Raw genomic sequence first — 17,150 nt, 5'->3', positions numbered from 1 at the left:
CAACAACCAAACTATGCCTAAAATCATAGATACACTTAAACCTTCCACTACAAACATTATTTTTTGAAATGTGTGTCTTTAATGTAAATTTAATGAACAATTCTGCATGCACTGATTTACCTATTGCACCTGTCACTCCTTTTATCTTATTCCTGTGCCAGGTAACTGAGCAAATGATATCCAGTGAATTATTTTGCTGTAGGGATCTCCTTATGTCACAACCAAAATCAAAAACAACTACCACAGTTAAGTTACTTGCAATGCATGTCAGTTTTGGTTTCATATATTCTTCTGTTTGTGTGTTATCTTTATGCAGTAAGAGAGCTTTTAAACTGTGGTTGTAATCATTGCTAATTAAACTAGAAGAGATTTGTTAACAGTACTGTTAAATGTGTTGTGATAATTTCTGTTACTGTTCCCATTTCTGTATCTATTCTGTGAATGATTATAATAATGTTCATTGTGTACCCTGTTTCCAGCATTTGTAGCATCCTCTCTAGTAGGGCGAGATCCTTTCTTAACATTACTCTGTTGGTCATTGTTATTGGTAGTGTTGCCTGTGTGCCGTCTTTCTGCTTGCCTTTCCACTGTGTCCACCTGTTCCAGATATTCCAATAAGTTGTTCACTTTTTCCCAGTCCTTTCCTAACAATTTGTCCCTTACATACCATGATAATTGGCTAATGATAACTTCCACTAAATGTTCTCATAAACGCAATTTCAAAAGCAATGTAAGTTGTGAATTATTCTAGCTGTAATAAACCCCACTGTGCAGCATTGATTGTTTATAGCCAGTTGCATCTTATTAGAATGTAACCAGTTATTGTGCAATGTGCCTTTTAAATGACTTGAGAAATAATAATAGGTGGAATGTCGCCTGAAGGTGAAAATTTGGGGAATTTCTGATTTATTCCTTTGGTTAGTGTTGTGATAAAGTCATTGCAGTTATTAGGTACTATCCTGTTGTTTAATTATGGGTCTTCTCTTTTCTTAATTCTTTCATTGTCTCCTGTAAGCTCGGTGTTATTTTGTGTTAATGAGTGACGTTCGCCTGCTTTATTTCTTCCTTGGCAGTCCTCGGTGTCGATATACTGCATTGTTATACTGGCTGAAAAATGGGTTTGGAAGTTCAACACTGACTACTGTAAATGATGAAGCCGACAGTTGCACAATTGTGTTTCACAGTTCTTTACTTTCACTGTTCACAACCTCATTAAAAGGGTGCAGACAACAGCAGCATACTGCTACAATAGTTTGCTGTTGAACGTCTATGAGCAGTAAAAAGCTAACCACACATTTCACAGTTTTTGCAGAATAACACGGTACATGTGACACTATTTCCCAAATAAATTGAACAGACATTGTCATTAATTGTCCTAACACACGGCCTATTTGTGTTACACTTATTCCATTTTTAAGTTGATGCATTGTTGTTAATTTAACCAATACACAATTCCCGTCTGAAAATTGGCCATGGATTGACTGCCTTGGGACCAAAAATCGGTCCTTTATATATCCTCACTATAATAGGCACTAAAACTAGACATTGTTTGATGCTTAAATTAAAGAAATTAGAATCAAAACGTAACTCATTCAATTTTTCTGAATACATAGAAAAATTCCTCCTGTTTAACAGTTCAGTCTATCACAAAAGTTAGGCGAATCATTTGTTTAAATAATGAAATTAACAGCTATAGTTATACAAACAATACTTTTGACAAACCTGGTAATTATTTTGAAATTAATTAAGGGCTGGCTTTGCTAATATGTTTTCAAGTAGAGCCAAATAAATGTTTTAAGAATCTTAATAGTTCTTTTTCCAAATGTTTGTAATTAGTACAGAATTTATATTTGTTTATAAGCCAACAATAGCATTTAAGTCACGAAACATTTACTGATTTCACCCTATAGCAAAAGATATTAAGTAGGAATAGTCAAAATAAATTAGGAAATTAATTACATACACAAAACCAAGCACAAAATTAGACGTGTTGCTATTATTCCTTAAGACTGAGGGCCAACCTTTCTCTTTTATGGAAATGCAGATTGGAGATTCCAGCTTGCTTCATCACAAGTGCTTTTGTATTTGCACTAAAACTAATGCTACTGTGCACTGTTGGTGTTCCTGACAATGCACATGTTGTCATTGTAGATGTAGATTTGTTGTCTACGAATTCTGTAGTTTTTGTATGTACTCCTGTACAATGTACATATTTAGTAAATTCAAGTTTTTTGTAATCTTGGTTCCAGTTCATTAATTATTACTGAGAAAACATCGATTTTTTTGTTAGTATAAGTTAGCAACACTGCTCTCATATCTGTTGATTCTTTTCCTAACATCTCATTTTTCTGTACTAATTTGCAACTTTCTGTCTTGATAAAATGTATGTACTCTAAGGTACCATCTTGTTTAGTTTCCGATATCTCTAATCACATATCTATTTTGGAAACATGACTGAGGCCCATGTACAATCTTGTTTCCAATGTATCTATTTTGTCATTAAGTTGGATAGTGAATTCATTAAGCAATGTTTCTAAGTTCATGAGTCTAGTCTCAATTTGTCACTCTGTTTTCAACTTGCATGAACTTGTTGTACATATGCATAATTGCATTGTGTAAGTGAGCCAACTGCTGTAAAACTGACTGCATTAACTCTTCCATGGTCATGCTGTGGTCTCTGCTAGCCACTTATTATTCCCAAACTAAAATTTATATCTACATATCATAATAGTGTAGCTGCAGTGAACTGTATTCAATGTCAGTTGTCATAATAGTGGCATGGATTTAGTTGTATTTGTTGTAATGGTGTAGTTGTAATTTACTACACTCCTGGAAATTGAAATAAGAACACCGTGAATTCATTGTCCCAGGAAGGGGAAACTTTATTGACACATTCCTGGGGTCAGATACATCACACGATCACACTGACAGAACCACAGGCACATAGACACAGGCAACAGAGCATGCACAATGTCGGCACTAGTACAGTGTATATCCACCTTTCGCAGCAATGCAGGCTGCTATTCTCCCATGGAGACGATCGTAGAGATGCTGGATGTAGTCCTGTGGAACGGCTTGCCATGCCATTTCCACCTGGCGCCTCAGTTGGACCAGCGTTCGTGCTGGACGTGCAGACCGCATGAGACGACGCTTCATCCAGTCCCAAACATGCTCAATGGGGGACAGATCCGGAGATCTTGCTGGCCAGGGTAGTTGACTTACACCTTCTAGAGCACGTTGGGTGGCACGGGATACATGCGGACGTGCATTGTCCTGTTGGAACAGCAAGTTCCCTTGCCGGTCTAGGGATGGTAGAACGATGGGTTCGATGACGGTTTGGATGTACCGTGCACTATTCAGTGTCCCCTCGACGATCACCAGTGGTGTACGGCCAGTGTAGGAGATCGCTCCCCACACCATGATGCCGGGTGTTGGCCCTGTGTGCCTCGGTCGTATGCAGTCCTGATTGTGGCGCTCACCTGCACGGCGCCAAACACGCATACGACCATCATTGGCACCAAGGCAGAAGCGACTCTCATCGCTGAAGACGACACGTCTCCATTCGTCCCTCCATTCACGCCTGTCGCGACACCACTGGAGGCGGGCTGCACGATGTTGGGGCGTGAGCGGAAGACGGCCTAACGGTGTGCGGGACCGTAGCCCAGCTTCATGGAGACGGTTGCGAATGGTCCTCGCCGATACCCCAGGAGCAACAGTGTCCCTAATTTGCTGGGAAGTGGCGGTGCGGTCCCTTACGGCACTGCGTAGGATCCTACGGTCTTGGCATGCATCCGTGCGTCGCTGCAGTCTGGTCTCAGGTCGACGGGCACATGCACCTTCCGCCGACCACTGGCGACAACATCGATGTACTGTGGAGACCTCACGCCCCACATGTTGAGCAATTCGGCGGTACGTCCACCCGGCCTCCCGCATGCCCACTATACGCCCTCGCTCAAAGTCCGTCAACTGCACATACGGTTCACGTCCACGCTGTCGCGGCATGCTACTAGTGTTAAAGACTGCGATGGAGCTCCGTATGCCATGGCAAACTGGCTGACACTGACGGCGGCGGTGCACAAATGCTGCGCAGCTAGTGCCATTCGACGGCCAACACCGCGGTTCCTGGTGTGTCCGCTGTGCCGTGCGTGTGATCATTGCTTGTACAGCCCTCTCGCAGTGTCCGGAGCAAGTATGGTGGGTCTGACACACCGGTGTCAATGTGTTCTTTTTTCCATTTCCAGGAGTGTATATGTGACAGCATTCGCTGTAATAAAAGAACATTTAAATGTCACAGTGACCTGATCTTACTCAGCTATACTTCACTTTAATCTTTGCATTCATGTGATCACCAGACTGCACTGAAGAAGAAAAAATCTGAACTCACTGAGGTAAAACATTTTGCTTCTCATGTTGAATGACTGCAAAGCTGCTTGCTGTCAGCGTTGTCTGCTGTTGTTGGTACTGATGCTGCATTCTGTCTCATCGTGGTTCATCAAACTGCAACCTCGCAGACAGCTGCCAACCTTCTATACTCTGAACGAGACATAGGGCTGTTTGTTGCATATGTTTTGGTTGTCTGTATCTTGGTAGATGTATCAGAAATTCTTCATTGTTGCTTGGTAACTTGTTTGAAATTATCAATATAACCACTCCAAAAATGTATTACTTGTTGCAGTTCAAATCCTGTCTTCACATTTGATAAATTATCACTGGTTGTACAGTGTATTCTTGTATATCCGTGATCATTTAACTGCTTAGTAACTGAATTCCAATCATGTTGCTATAAGCAGCTTTATTAATGAATTTATTTATTCATTCATTATTCATTCCAGTATATGAAAAAGTCAGCGTGAAAGCATGTATTATTCAGATCTGTTGTATTTCACTTTTTGTGGCTTTGTCTGCTCTGCTTTGTGGTATTACAGCATTGTGCAGTCTTTTGTCTTCGACAGTAGATAGTAATGTCAGTTTTGCCAGTTACCCTTTAAGATCATTATTTCTGGAAAGAACAATGCATACCTCAGGTATTTCAGTCTTACCCAGTTAATGGGTGCTTGTTATAACAGTACTGTTCCTTTCATTCCAAATTCTTCCTTATTGATGCTGAATCTTGCTATTTAATTTTCAGTTTTATGTACCAGTATAGCTTAATCATCCTCCAGTTTGTCTCACACTAGGGCCGCCACATGCAATAGTTCAGTTAATTTATAAATTACCTTGTAGCTGCTCTTCAGATCTGAGAAGATTGATAATTCTTATGTCTGTAGGAGAGTTCAACTTCTGCCAAAGCTAGGACTCATTAACTCTTATTTATAGGAGGACTTTTGTTGTGTCTTTAATTACAAAATGCGATCAGAGGTTAATAGTCTAGCTACAATTCGTTTGAACAAATTCCAAACTTCGAGAAAAAATGTTTCAATACATCAGTATACACATTATTGTTATAATCTTTTGTGTAGAAGACTTTAGATTACTTTGCATGTCATGACATCAAGTAAAGCTTTAATGCTCCTGGAACAGCATGGAGCCCATATGGAATACCTCAAACAAATAATAGAACATATGAAACAAGACTTACTGTGTAATAAATCCTCTTACATAATAATTCAATAACAAAGATTTTGTACATGTACTTCAGTGTCCTGCAATATTCCACAACTCACTGACGTGTAGCTTTCAAAAAACAAATACGAGATAAAGAATGTGCTTTAGTTGCCAGTATGAGTTTTGTGTGTGAGATTGCTCTGTAAACATCCACATAAAATGAGTTAGTCTCCTATGACATCACTGACAGTCTTTCACCATAGAAGTAGTTTGTAATTCATAGTTCTGCATTGTGCAGGTTTCATTTTTTAATTTTGTGCTTAATAATAAAATGAGAAAACTGTAGTTAAGAACTATCATATATTGTTTCTTAAATAACTTCAGTTGTTGTTTCATGATTAAAGGTTTGATCAGGCAGCAGATGCTATTCGCCGAGAAATCGGCTTGCACCAGCAGTCGGACAACATTCCAGCAATTGGAAGGCTTGCTGTTGCACTTGTACTTGTTCAGCTAGCTCGAGGAGACACAGTAGCAGCAGAAAAAGCATTTAAGGAGTGGGGAAATTGCTGTGATCCAGCAGAGGTAAATTCATTGCTGAAGCATTTAAGGTATTGCTAATAAAGAAAATGAGCTTCATTGTGGTTGTGGAACTTGGGAGATAGTGTTTATGGGAAAGTAAGAGCTGAACTGAAATTGGAATTTTATTTGTTGTTACCACCACATTCCTTGAATTTACTTTAAATTAAATCTGAGCCTTATGTATGACTGCATAAAAATAATCAGTGTATAGAATTACATATCATATCTCTGTTTATATGAAATTTGTACTTGAATATTTAATTAGAAATAATCAGTATATTAATATTTTGTCACTTTTTTGCACTTAAATTATGCTCTGATCATTTCCCTTAAGTGTCATTAACCTCAAATATCAAATTGGATGCATGTTAATTAACAAATCATTGTGTCTCCTTACACCTTTGTGTGATTGTAATAAAAATACAAAATTAACAAACAGCACATCCTTGTTTCTGGCTACTCTTGTCAGTAAATGCACATTTTTAGCTGTCAGTGTTTGAAATCTGTGTAAGACCGACTTGAAGAAAAGAGCAGCTATATGATTTCTGGAGTTGTGTTTGGTTGATATAATTTTTACAGAGATGTTAAGTAAGCTGCAATGAGTTGTTATGAATGAATGGAAGAAGAAGAAGATAATACTCTCTTGTGTGGAAAAGATTGCTTAGAGATCTAAGGTAATAAAATACAAAGGCTCGGAATATACATGGAAGTGAAAATGCCATAATGTGTAACAGGAATATATTGTACAGAATTTCATACCACCCCTTATGAACATACAAAAAAGTTTTCATGTGCCAGTTCCAAAATAGTTATACTAAAACAGAGTATATTACATTTATCTAAATAAAACAATGTTTGTCTTTCTTAAGTCATTGTGTTCCAGAAATGCAAGCTGAATACTTCTTATGTGTTTGACCCATTAGTGTCTTGGGATAGTCTTGCCATCATATCAGGCTCAGTAGGGAAAAAAAATCAGGTTTGTGAGTTGTGCATTTGACAGATTTATAAGGAATAATATCTTCCTGTAGTCTTATTTCTGGCCACAGCATGAATACTCATTGCTATATATTAGTGTCTAACCTACAGGATTTCTCCACCCCATTGTCACCCTCAAAATCCCCTTTCTGATTGCAAGCCTTTCTTCCACAATTATGTCTGGGTTTCAGAAGTCCTGGACCTTAACTTGCCTAGTCCAACAAATGACACCGTCAAAGTACATCTCTTGTCTGTTTGTAATACACACCAGCTCTGCGGTCTTAAATTTCTATCCTCTAGTCCAGAATCCTTGCCCTGCAACTAGATGAACACCCTCAGTGCTACATCAAAAAACTGTCCAACCTATTAAGTTTGTTCCAGCTTGCAATGCCACAGTTTACTGTGACCAAATAGTCTCTATGAAATCTGCCTGTTGATGACTTGTAACCAGCAAACCTGTCTTGCTGATCTACAGTCATCACACTGCCTGACAGAACCCAGAAAACAGGTGTCAGCATGTCAATAACAAAAAAATTTTGAATGATGCTCATTCATGCATTGCTTAATAGGATGTTACAGCTGTGTCATGTGGGAAGGCACTTCCACGCATAGAGGTGGTGCAATAGGGAAGCATCGAGGGGGTGAGGATTTCGTAAGCATTGAAGCATAGTGTGGGCAAAGAAAAGCTATGTTGCCGAACAGTGTTGCTGCGGCCAACAATCAGTTTAATTTGCTTACAGTACATTGGAATAAATTTTAAAAATGAGTTTGATCAACCGTCTGTGTGTGAGAAATCTTACCTCAGTATTGACGATGCTGAGTCAACTTATACACAGCTTAAGATTGCAGTCACAGTGTCACCAACTTCAGTAAATTTTGAAGACGACAGACATCAATGAAGAGGACCAAGGGTTTCAAATCAATATGACAGTACATGTGCGGTCAAAATGCAGCAGACCTCACCATTCAAATGTACAGACTTTGGAATACAATTGGTGAAATTCAAAGGAGTTTGTTTTCTTTTGTAGAATCAACTGACATTCCCACAGATAAAATATGGACTGTGAGAAACAGAGAAGTTTAATTCAAAAGAGAAGCAGTGGAATCCTGAGGATGAAAAGCAGCATAATAGAGATATAGATTGGACTCTTTGGACTGAAATCGCGCTGTTAATGGAAACCACAAGTAGGCACAACCTTCATCAGAAATTTTAGATGGAAATTGTAACCTACAAAAATTAATATTTTACCGTGAGAAGCATGGTGTATATTATGTTTAAAGTTACTTTAGTGGATCTTTTTGGGTTGTGGTAAGTGGACTTTAGCTGTCTACAAATTGCTACCACTACCACCACCACTACCACCACCACCACCAACTGGTGTTTTTATGCCAGTAGGGTAGAGTTTCTGTTATATTAGGAGGTTTGCAAATGTATCTTTTTTCCCCTTTTCAGTACTGTGTGTTCAGAATATCTCATTCTATAATTTGTTTGCCCTTTAGGCTTATGCTGAATGACAGTCTTTGAAGGTTAGTTGACTTGTCTGTTTTGCTGCATTTATTTGAAGTTGTGGAGTGTGTTTGTAATCTTGCTTTTCAATTTCATCGCGAACCATCTCGAATATGTATGTGTAATATAACATCTCTTCTTTCACCTCATTTGTTCTTAAAACTGTCTGGTTATCCCAGTAAATGAGGAAAGAGTGTATGGTACGTGTCATGTTCTTTTGGGGAGAAATATAGCTCATTCACTTGCATTCAGCATCTTTTTAATAACAAAAGCTGTGATGCAACACTTCTGTCGAAGCATAGAGGTGTCGTGTATCCATCCCACCCTAGGAGGTTAAAGTCTAAACTACTTCATACATAGAGTTGTTTCTAACCTAACCTAACCTCTTTGACACTGCTTAAAACTGACAGATATGGGATGCACTATGACAAAGCTGTCGGCAATGTTATCAGGCAACCTCTTGTGACGGCATCTGATGACCATTATCAGTGCCACTGTGAGAGTAGCCTCAGTCCATATCGTGTCGGGCACAGCTTTGTGAAAGCATCGAGTACGGTTTTTATTAAAAAGGAGGACTGTCTAAAGATAAAGCCATTGAAACCGGTTACCATATTTGTATTATGGTGTGATTTGGACTTTATTGTAAGTAAAAATGTAATACACAATTGCCTATTAATAAGAACATGTGTTGGAATTCATTTTTAAAGATCTGAGCATCTAATTCTACATCTTTTGCATTATGGTTAACAACATACTTTGTAGATGAAAATGTCAACAAGCTGACTTACTTTTTCTGCTTTTGTCTGCTAATTTGTTATGGCATCATATTCTTTGTTTTCTTAGAGGCAGAAAATGTTTGTTACACAGAAGTATGTAATAAAGATAATACGTTATGTCCACTGTAGAATCTTGTGAAGACAGCTTCTTAAACATTGAGATGTAATGTCAACAGCCTCACTGTTTGCAACATGTTTGTATGTAATTTGTTTTCGGTGACCAATAGCAATTCAAAAACAACATGAACATTCATCATTACATTAATAGGTAGAGAAATTCTTAAGACTGATCATCAGTCATCCACAGCTGGGCACAGTAATGGCTGAGATATTCAGCCACAATCATTAAGTGTGTGTGTGTGTGTGTGTGTGTGTGTGTGTGTGTGTGTGTGTGTGTGTAGTTAAATATAAATCACATCTCATATGTAAGAAAGTGTTACTGCTAGCAAAGATCAATGCAAAAGACTGCTGCGTAAATAGTCAAAATGTCATATTGTTTGCTGACAAAGAGCACTAAGAGTGTAAACTGACACATTCCATATTACAGTGAGAGAATACATTTATTATCAGTGGAACAAGCCAACAACTTATCATAGTTTTTAAATAACTCAAGAGAATGCTAATGGTAAGTACAGGGTGATTATTATAAATTTTTGCTACTTGAGAGGGCCCTCCCATGAAAAACCAGTGATCATAGACAATGAAACTTTGTGGAAACATTTGTAAGGATTTGAGGAAGAACAATAATGAATAAACTGTTCAAAGAGATACATTTTAATTTCCACATGAGAGGGTAATATTTCTTAATTGCATACCATGCTTACATTCTTGGTTACAAATGTTGCTCAAAGTGATAACTGTCTGCAAGCATGACAGCCTGCAACCACACTAGAGGTTGCTCTACTACTGCCCAAAATTATAGTGAAGTATGGAATGGTCAGCTGTGGTGACACAGCTTATAGACTGCTTCAAGATAACACATTGTGTCCAGCATTCTCAGCCATGGTAGCAGTAACTACTTCAACAATTGTTTGGTGCAGTTGGCTGTTGGCCTCTCCCAGGAGCAATTCACTACTCGGTAGTGAACTTCCAGATCATGTTCACCAGCCTCAGTGCATATTGCCTTGAAGTGTCAATTCTCATGAAGAGCAGCAGCACTATTGTTGTTGTTTCAATCAAACAGTTTTATGAGTAAATCCCTGCTCTCCTTGTCTAGGCCTGTGTATAATGTCTGCAGCTGTAATGCACATTTATGTTCGTGCTTCAAAACTGTGTTGTCATATCAGGATTGGTGCCTAATGGCAAGTCTTAACACTAACACTACTAACAATGCAAATCCTGCCGTGCACAGCCTGAAAATCATTCCTATAAAGCTGGATATCTGTTAAGTATACAGTTATCTATCTGTGCTGGCTCAAGTAGTGAAAGTTAAACTATAACCACCCTGTACATCGAAAACCATTGATACTTCAACAGGTACCCCTCCCTGCCATTTTAAGACTTTTCCAGTTCATACCTTGAAAATGACTGGTTGTTACCTGTCAGAATATTGGAGTTCTCGACAAATTTATCTGGCCGCATTCTCGCAATTTATTAGAGCATAGTAAACGGTGGCAAAAGCTTAAAGTTCAAAACTAACTAGCTGCTTCTCCTTGAACAATAAATCACAAATTATAATCATGTCACTCATAACAATTGAATGCCTGCATACTACTTAGGATACAAATTCCCATTCAATAAAGGGTACGACATTTTCATAGAAGTTACTGTATATGCAATTGATATTCTGGCAAACAAAAACATTTTTTTAAGTAGAGCATCTTTAAAACTAAGAACTATTATCACTCTACTTCGCTCCATGGTCTACATTGTAGTATCACAGTCACTGGTATCTGAGACTTTGTCCAAACAATCTGATTGTAAATTTATCACTATAGGTCAGATGCTTGTATCCAGCTTCACCTCTCTATCAAAGTCCTCTTCCAGAAACTTTTCATTGTGCAATACACAGTTTGCCCATTTTGAATAGGAGATGTTGTCTAGTGCCTCATACACAAGGCGATCCAGTGTCTGCTATCTTGAACATTTCGTTCTTTTATAATCCAATTGGATTATAAGACAGTGATATGGTGGTGAACACAAAACTGTGTGACCACACTCAAATGCAGATAAATCAAGTTCATACGTCTTCTCACATGACTTGTTTAAATTAATGAGCTGCGTGAGTTCAGCAGGAGCCTGGCTTACACTGTGTGGGGTCTTGTTATTTTTAAGCCGGAGCACAATATCCGCTTTCCTTTTGTTGGTACTCAGTGTTTTCTCTGTAACAGCTGAATGATAACTGGTATTATCCATTTACAATGACTGACTTTAAAGCAAAACAAGGCATGGCAAAAACAGCACTGTGAACTACTTCTTGAAAGTGACAGCATTCATTTCCAAATGGTAGTCACTGCAGTTCTTCTTACATCTAAATACAAGTTTTTCTCATGCATAACTTTAACAAGTGTAAGTGAGGTTGGATATTCACTGTTTAAAACATCCACATCCGAACCTCCATTGGTGTTATAGGCTTCTTGCAATTTTGATGCTTTCCATGTGACACAAAATAAACTCTTCTTGATGTTTCTATAGGTCTGACACTTTCAATTGGAACTGGCTGCACAGATTTCTTGCTGACAATGCAGGGTTGTGCAGTATGTTCTTCTGTCTTCAAAATGTCAACAATAAGTGACCCGTTTTCATTTCACGTTTGAAGAAGATGTGAACATGGCAAACAATCCCCATTGGTTACTTGTGAAGTACTTCCTTTATTGCAGTCAATTGACGTATTTATTTGGAAACCGCAGTAACACATTTACAGGTATACGTTCATAGCTATACTGCAGCAAGAAAATAATGTTGACAATTGAATGAATAATTTTATCACTCTGGGAATGAAATTGCTTTGTCACAAAATGTGGCAAGAGTGCAGCCTGCAGGAGAGAGATTTTCATAATTCATGGCTAGCCACTTGAAAAGAGAATGAATCTTATTGACTGCCAGAGGTTAATAGAGGGGAATGTGCAGAATGGCTGGATATTCAGGCATCTTCCTTCATGAGGTGGATTGTAATACACTTGTTGTTTTCCTTCAGTCTGAAGACTGGTTTGAAGCAGCTGTCCATGCAAGTCTGTATTGTGTAAGCCTTTTTAACCTTGCATAACTACCCAGTGTACATGCATTTGGACTAGCTTACTGTATTCAAACCTTGGTTTCCCTGTACAGTTTTTTAGCCCCACACTTCCTTTCATTATCAAACTGATACACCTCAAGGTGTGTGTATCAACCAATCCCTTCTTTCAGTTAAATAGCATCATAATTTTTTTTCACCAATGGATTTCAATACTTCCTATTTGTTATTCTATCTACCTGTCTAATCTTCAACATTATTGTATAGCATCACATTTCAAGGCTTCTGTTGTCTTGTTGTTTGAGCTGCATATTGTCCACACCTCACTTCCATACAAGGCTACTTTCAGAAAAGACATCCTAACTTGTAAATTTGTATCAAATGTTAACAAATTCCTCTTTTTCATTTTCATTTTTTTCTGTTGTCAGTCTGCATTTTATATCAACTCAACATTGGCCATCACAAGATACTTTGCTTCCCAAATAACAACTTCCATCTATGACTTTTAGTGTCTCATTTCCTAATCTAATTCCTTCAGCCTGGTTTACTTCAACTACATTCCGTTACCCTTGTTTTGCTATTGTTGTTCATCTTGTAATATCTTGAAGACACTATCTGTTCCATTGAACTGCTTTTCCAAGTCCTTTCCCATCTCTGACAGAATTAAAATTTCACATTCAAACTGCAAATATTTTATTTCTTATCCAATAACTTTAATTCCATTTCCAGATTTCTCCTTGGTACAGCCTAATAACATCAGTGATAGGGTACAACTGTGTCTCACTCATATCAACAACTGTTTCCCTTTCATTTGCTTCAACTCCTAACTACAATTTTGTTTCTGCACAAGTTGTAAATAACATTTTGCTTCCTGTATTTTATCACGGCTGCTTTCAAATTTCATAGAGTGTAGTCCAGTCAGTATTGTTAAAGGCTTTACCTGCATCTACAAATGCTGTAAATGTAGGTGTGTGATTCTTCAAGCTATCTTCTTAGACAAGTCATAGGATCAATATTACCTGCCAACATTTCTCCAGACTACAAACCCATCTTTCCCAAGGTCAACCTCTACCTGGTCTTCCATTATTCTGTAAATAATTTGGGTCAGTATTTTGCAAACTTGATTTATTAAACTGATGGTTTGGCAGTATTCACAACTTTTGGCACCTTCCTTCTTTGCAGTTGTAATTCTTGCTGTTTCCCAAAGTTGGAGAGTATTTCACGTGTTTCACATACAGGGTGAAACAGAACTCCACCAATAAAAACGGAAATGGGTCGGGAGGCCCCTATTCGGGAAAGTTCAGCCACCAAGTGAAAGCCTTATTTCATTTTACACCACATTGGGCAACTTGCGCGTCGATGATGACGAAATGATGATAACTTAACACCCAGTCCCTGGGCGGAGAAAATCTCCAACTCAGCCGAGAATTGAGCCCGGACCCACTTGCATGGGAAGCGAGCATGTTACCGTCCACCTAAGCAGGTGGACACTCCACCAGCAAACTTTCAGAGGCTGTTCAGTAATACTTGAACAACCTCAAGAGGTAACTAATGGTTTGGTAGCATTCACACCTTCAGGATCTGCCTTCTTTAGTACTGGGATTATTACATTCTTCCTGAAGCCTAAGGGTTTTTGCCTCATATATCTTGCACCCCAGGTGAGATAGTTTTGCCACGACTAGCTCTCCCAAAGATCTCAGTAATTCTGTGGGGAAAGTCATGTACTCCAGGGATCTTGTTTTCACTTATGTCTTTTGGTGCTCTATCAAATTCTGCTTGTAGTATCGTATCTCCATCTCATCTTCACTCCCACCTGTATATTCCTTCCACATTTCAGTTTTCCCTTCTTTGTTTAGTACTGGCTTGTTATCTGAGCTCTTGATTTTCATAGAGCTGCTTCTCTCTCCAAAGGTGTCTTTAATTTTCCTATAGACAGCAGCTATCATAATCCTAGTTACACATGCCTCTACAGCCTTGCATTCATCCTTCATCGTTTTCTGCGTAACCGTTTTCCACTTTGTGTCGACCTCATTTTTTACAGGTCTGTATTCCCTTTTGCGAGCTTCTTTTGTCACATTTTCATATTTTTCTCCATTTGTCAATGAAATTCAATGTCTTCTGTGTTATCTAGGGATTTCTACTAGGCCTTGACTTCTGAGCTATTTGATTTTCTGTGTTCCCTATTTCATCTCTCAAAGCTACCCATATGTTTCCTGTTGTATTCCTTTTCCCTGTTGCCTAATGATACCTCTGAAACTATCATGACCCTGGTTCCTTCAATTTATCCAGGCTCCATCTCTTTATTTTCCTACCTTTTTGCAATTTTTTAATTTGTTGTGTGCTGTGGAAAACCAATAAATTATATTCATTTCATATTTGCCCCCCTGGAAATGGCTTACAGTTTAAAATCTGGTTTTGATATCTGTCATACCATTACATAATGTGTCTGAAACATTCCAGCATCTTCAGCTCTCTTGCATGTGTATAACTGCCTTTCATGATGCTTAAACCAAGTATTAAGAACGATGAAAGTATCCGCTGCATAATTTTGCCAGATGGCTTCCTCTCTCATTCCTTTCCACCAGCCCATGTTTTCCTACTTTTTTTATGTTATTTTTTCCCCACTAGCCAATTTCATAGTCTCGTCACAATTAGATTTTCATCGTCTATAACTGTCTCAATACTTTCCTTTATCTTATCATACATTCTTTTAATCTATTCACTGAGCGAAGTGTGCAGTGGTTAGCACACTGGCGTTGCATTCGGGAGGACCATGGTTCAAACCTGCATCCAACCATCCTGATTCAAATTTTCTGTGATTTCCCTAAATCACTCCAGACAAATGGCGGGATGGTTCCTTTAAAAGGGCATGGCTGATTTCCTTCCCCAACCTTCCCTAATCCGATGGGACCAATGACCTCGCTGTTTGGTCCCCTCCCCCAAACCAACCAACCTTTTAATCTCTTCATCTGCAGAGGTAGTTGGCAAATAATTTTTACTACTGTGGTGGGTGTCCATTTCACATCCATCTTGGCTATGACAGTGTGTTCACTGTGCAGTTAATAGTTTACCCGCATTTCTGTTTTCTTATTCATTGTTAGGCCTACTCCTGCTTTACTATTATCAAATTTTGTGTTGGTAAACCTGTACTGACATGACCAAAAGTCTTGTTCTTCCTGTCACCACACTTCGCTAATTCCCACTATTTCTCACTTCAGCCTATCCATTACTGTTTTTAAATTCTTTACCACATCTACCCAATTAAGGGGCCTAACACTACATGCTCTGACCTGTAGAATGCCACTCTTGTTTTTCCTGACGGCAATATCATCCTTAGTAGTGTCCTGCTTGGAGATCTGAAAGGGGAACTATTTTATCCCTGGGATATTTTACTCGAGAGGATGTGAACATCATTAAGTCATTCTGTTTAGCTACATGCCTTTAGGGCGAGTGGAGGGTTTATTGTTGTAGTTTACCCTTGCTTTCAGCTGCTTGCTGTACTAGAACAGCAGAGTCATGTTGGCTGTTCTTACGAGGCCAGATGATCCAACCATCCAGATTGATGCACCTGCAGCTGCTGAAAAGGCTGCAGCTCCTCTTAAGGAATCATGAATTAGTCTGGCCTCCACACAAATACCCCTCTGCTATAGTTGCAGCTAAGATTCATACACTAGGAAACAATTTGTGCTTGTTTCTGTCATATATTCACAGCATTCAGTGGATATCGTATTTCAGTTGTTATGTCAGCCAGATGTAAATCACACCTTCAGCTCTATTGGACACAGGGCAGATATCTGTCTCACTTAATCATGTAATTTGACTGTAGCTGCCTCAGAGATGGTCACATTTGAAAAATATAAACAGATGAATTAATTTATCATTTCATGTGGGGCAGAAACATATGTTCTGGAAACATAACAAACAGTCCCTCCATTAATTGTGTTTTTTTTTCTGAGTCAGTAGTAGCTCGGATACCATTCATTCCTCACACCTTGCTAATTTCAAATATGTAACAGTTGTCATAGCTCTAATTATAAACATAGCCTAACACATAAAATTATAGATGTTTGCATGATTTTTTTCATACTCATTATTATTATTATTACTAAACTTGATTGGCCACATTTGACCCCTTGAGTCAGTCCATGTTCATTTTCTCTTTAAAGATTGGACTGCTTGCTTCTTGCGCTCAGCCCAGTACTTTTTCATTTGTTCTGAACACAATTTTCCTAACTCGTCTGAAATCTCTACCGGTATTCTGTGCATCATTTTTGCTGAAAATTCATGATTCATAAGGAGAGTGTTAATTTTGATTTTGTTCTCTGCATCATTAATTCTAAGTCCGACTGCTTCAAGAGCTTGCTGAATTTCTTTGACCCACTGTCCTGTATTCTTTCCAAGACTTCATATCACTAGTTGTTTTAAAATCCTGTTGTCAGGCAGTCGTAAGACATGAAAGAAATACGAGATTCTTTTATTCTTCATTGTTCTGGTCTTACAATAGACAGTTTGATTAAGGAGGATTCTCCAGACTCCATCAAACTGGTATTTTTTTATTGATGCATGTCCTGATAATTCTTCGTTCAGTCTTAAGGAG

General features: G+C 38.4%; 1 protein-coding gene across 1 annotated transcript in view; it reads left to right on the top strand.

Annotated features, from left to right (window-relative positions):
* The window catches only part of LOC124613026 (gamma-soluble NSF attachment protein-like), a 139,592-nt gene that overhangs the window by 45,311 nt on the left and 77,131 nt on the right, over positions 1-17,150 (top strand). Inside the window, exon 7 of the mRNA XM_047141588.1 lies at positions 5,949-6,126. Within this exon, the coding sequence (XP_046997544.1) occupies positions 5,949-6,126 (178 nt within the window). The remainder of the gene's footprint in view (positions 1-5,948; positions 6,127-17,150) is intronic.

Source organism: Schistocerca americana, chromosome 4 (assembly GCF_021461395.2).
Source record: "Schistocerca americana isolate TAMUIC-IGC-003095 chromosome 4, iqSchAmer2.1, whole genome shotgun sequence".
NCBI lineage: Eukaryota > Metazoa > Arthropoda > Insecta > Orthoptera > Acrididae > Schistocerca > Schistocerca americana.
This window is presented reverse-complemented; position numbering and strand designations above follow the sequence as displayed.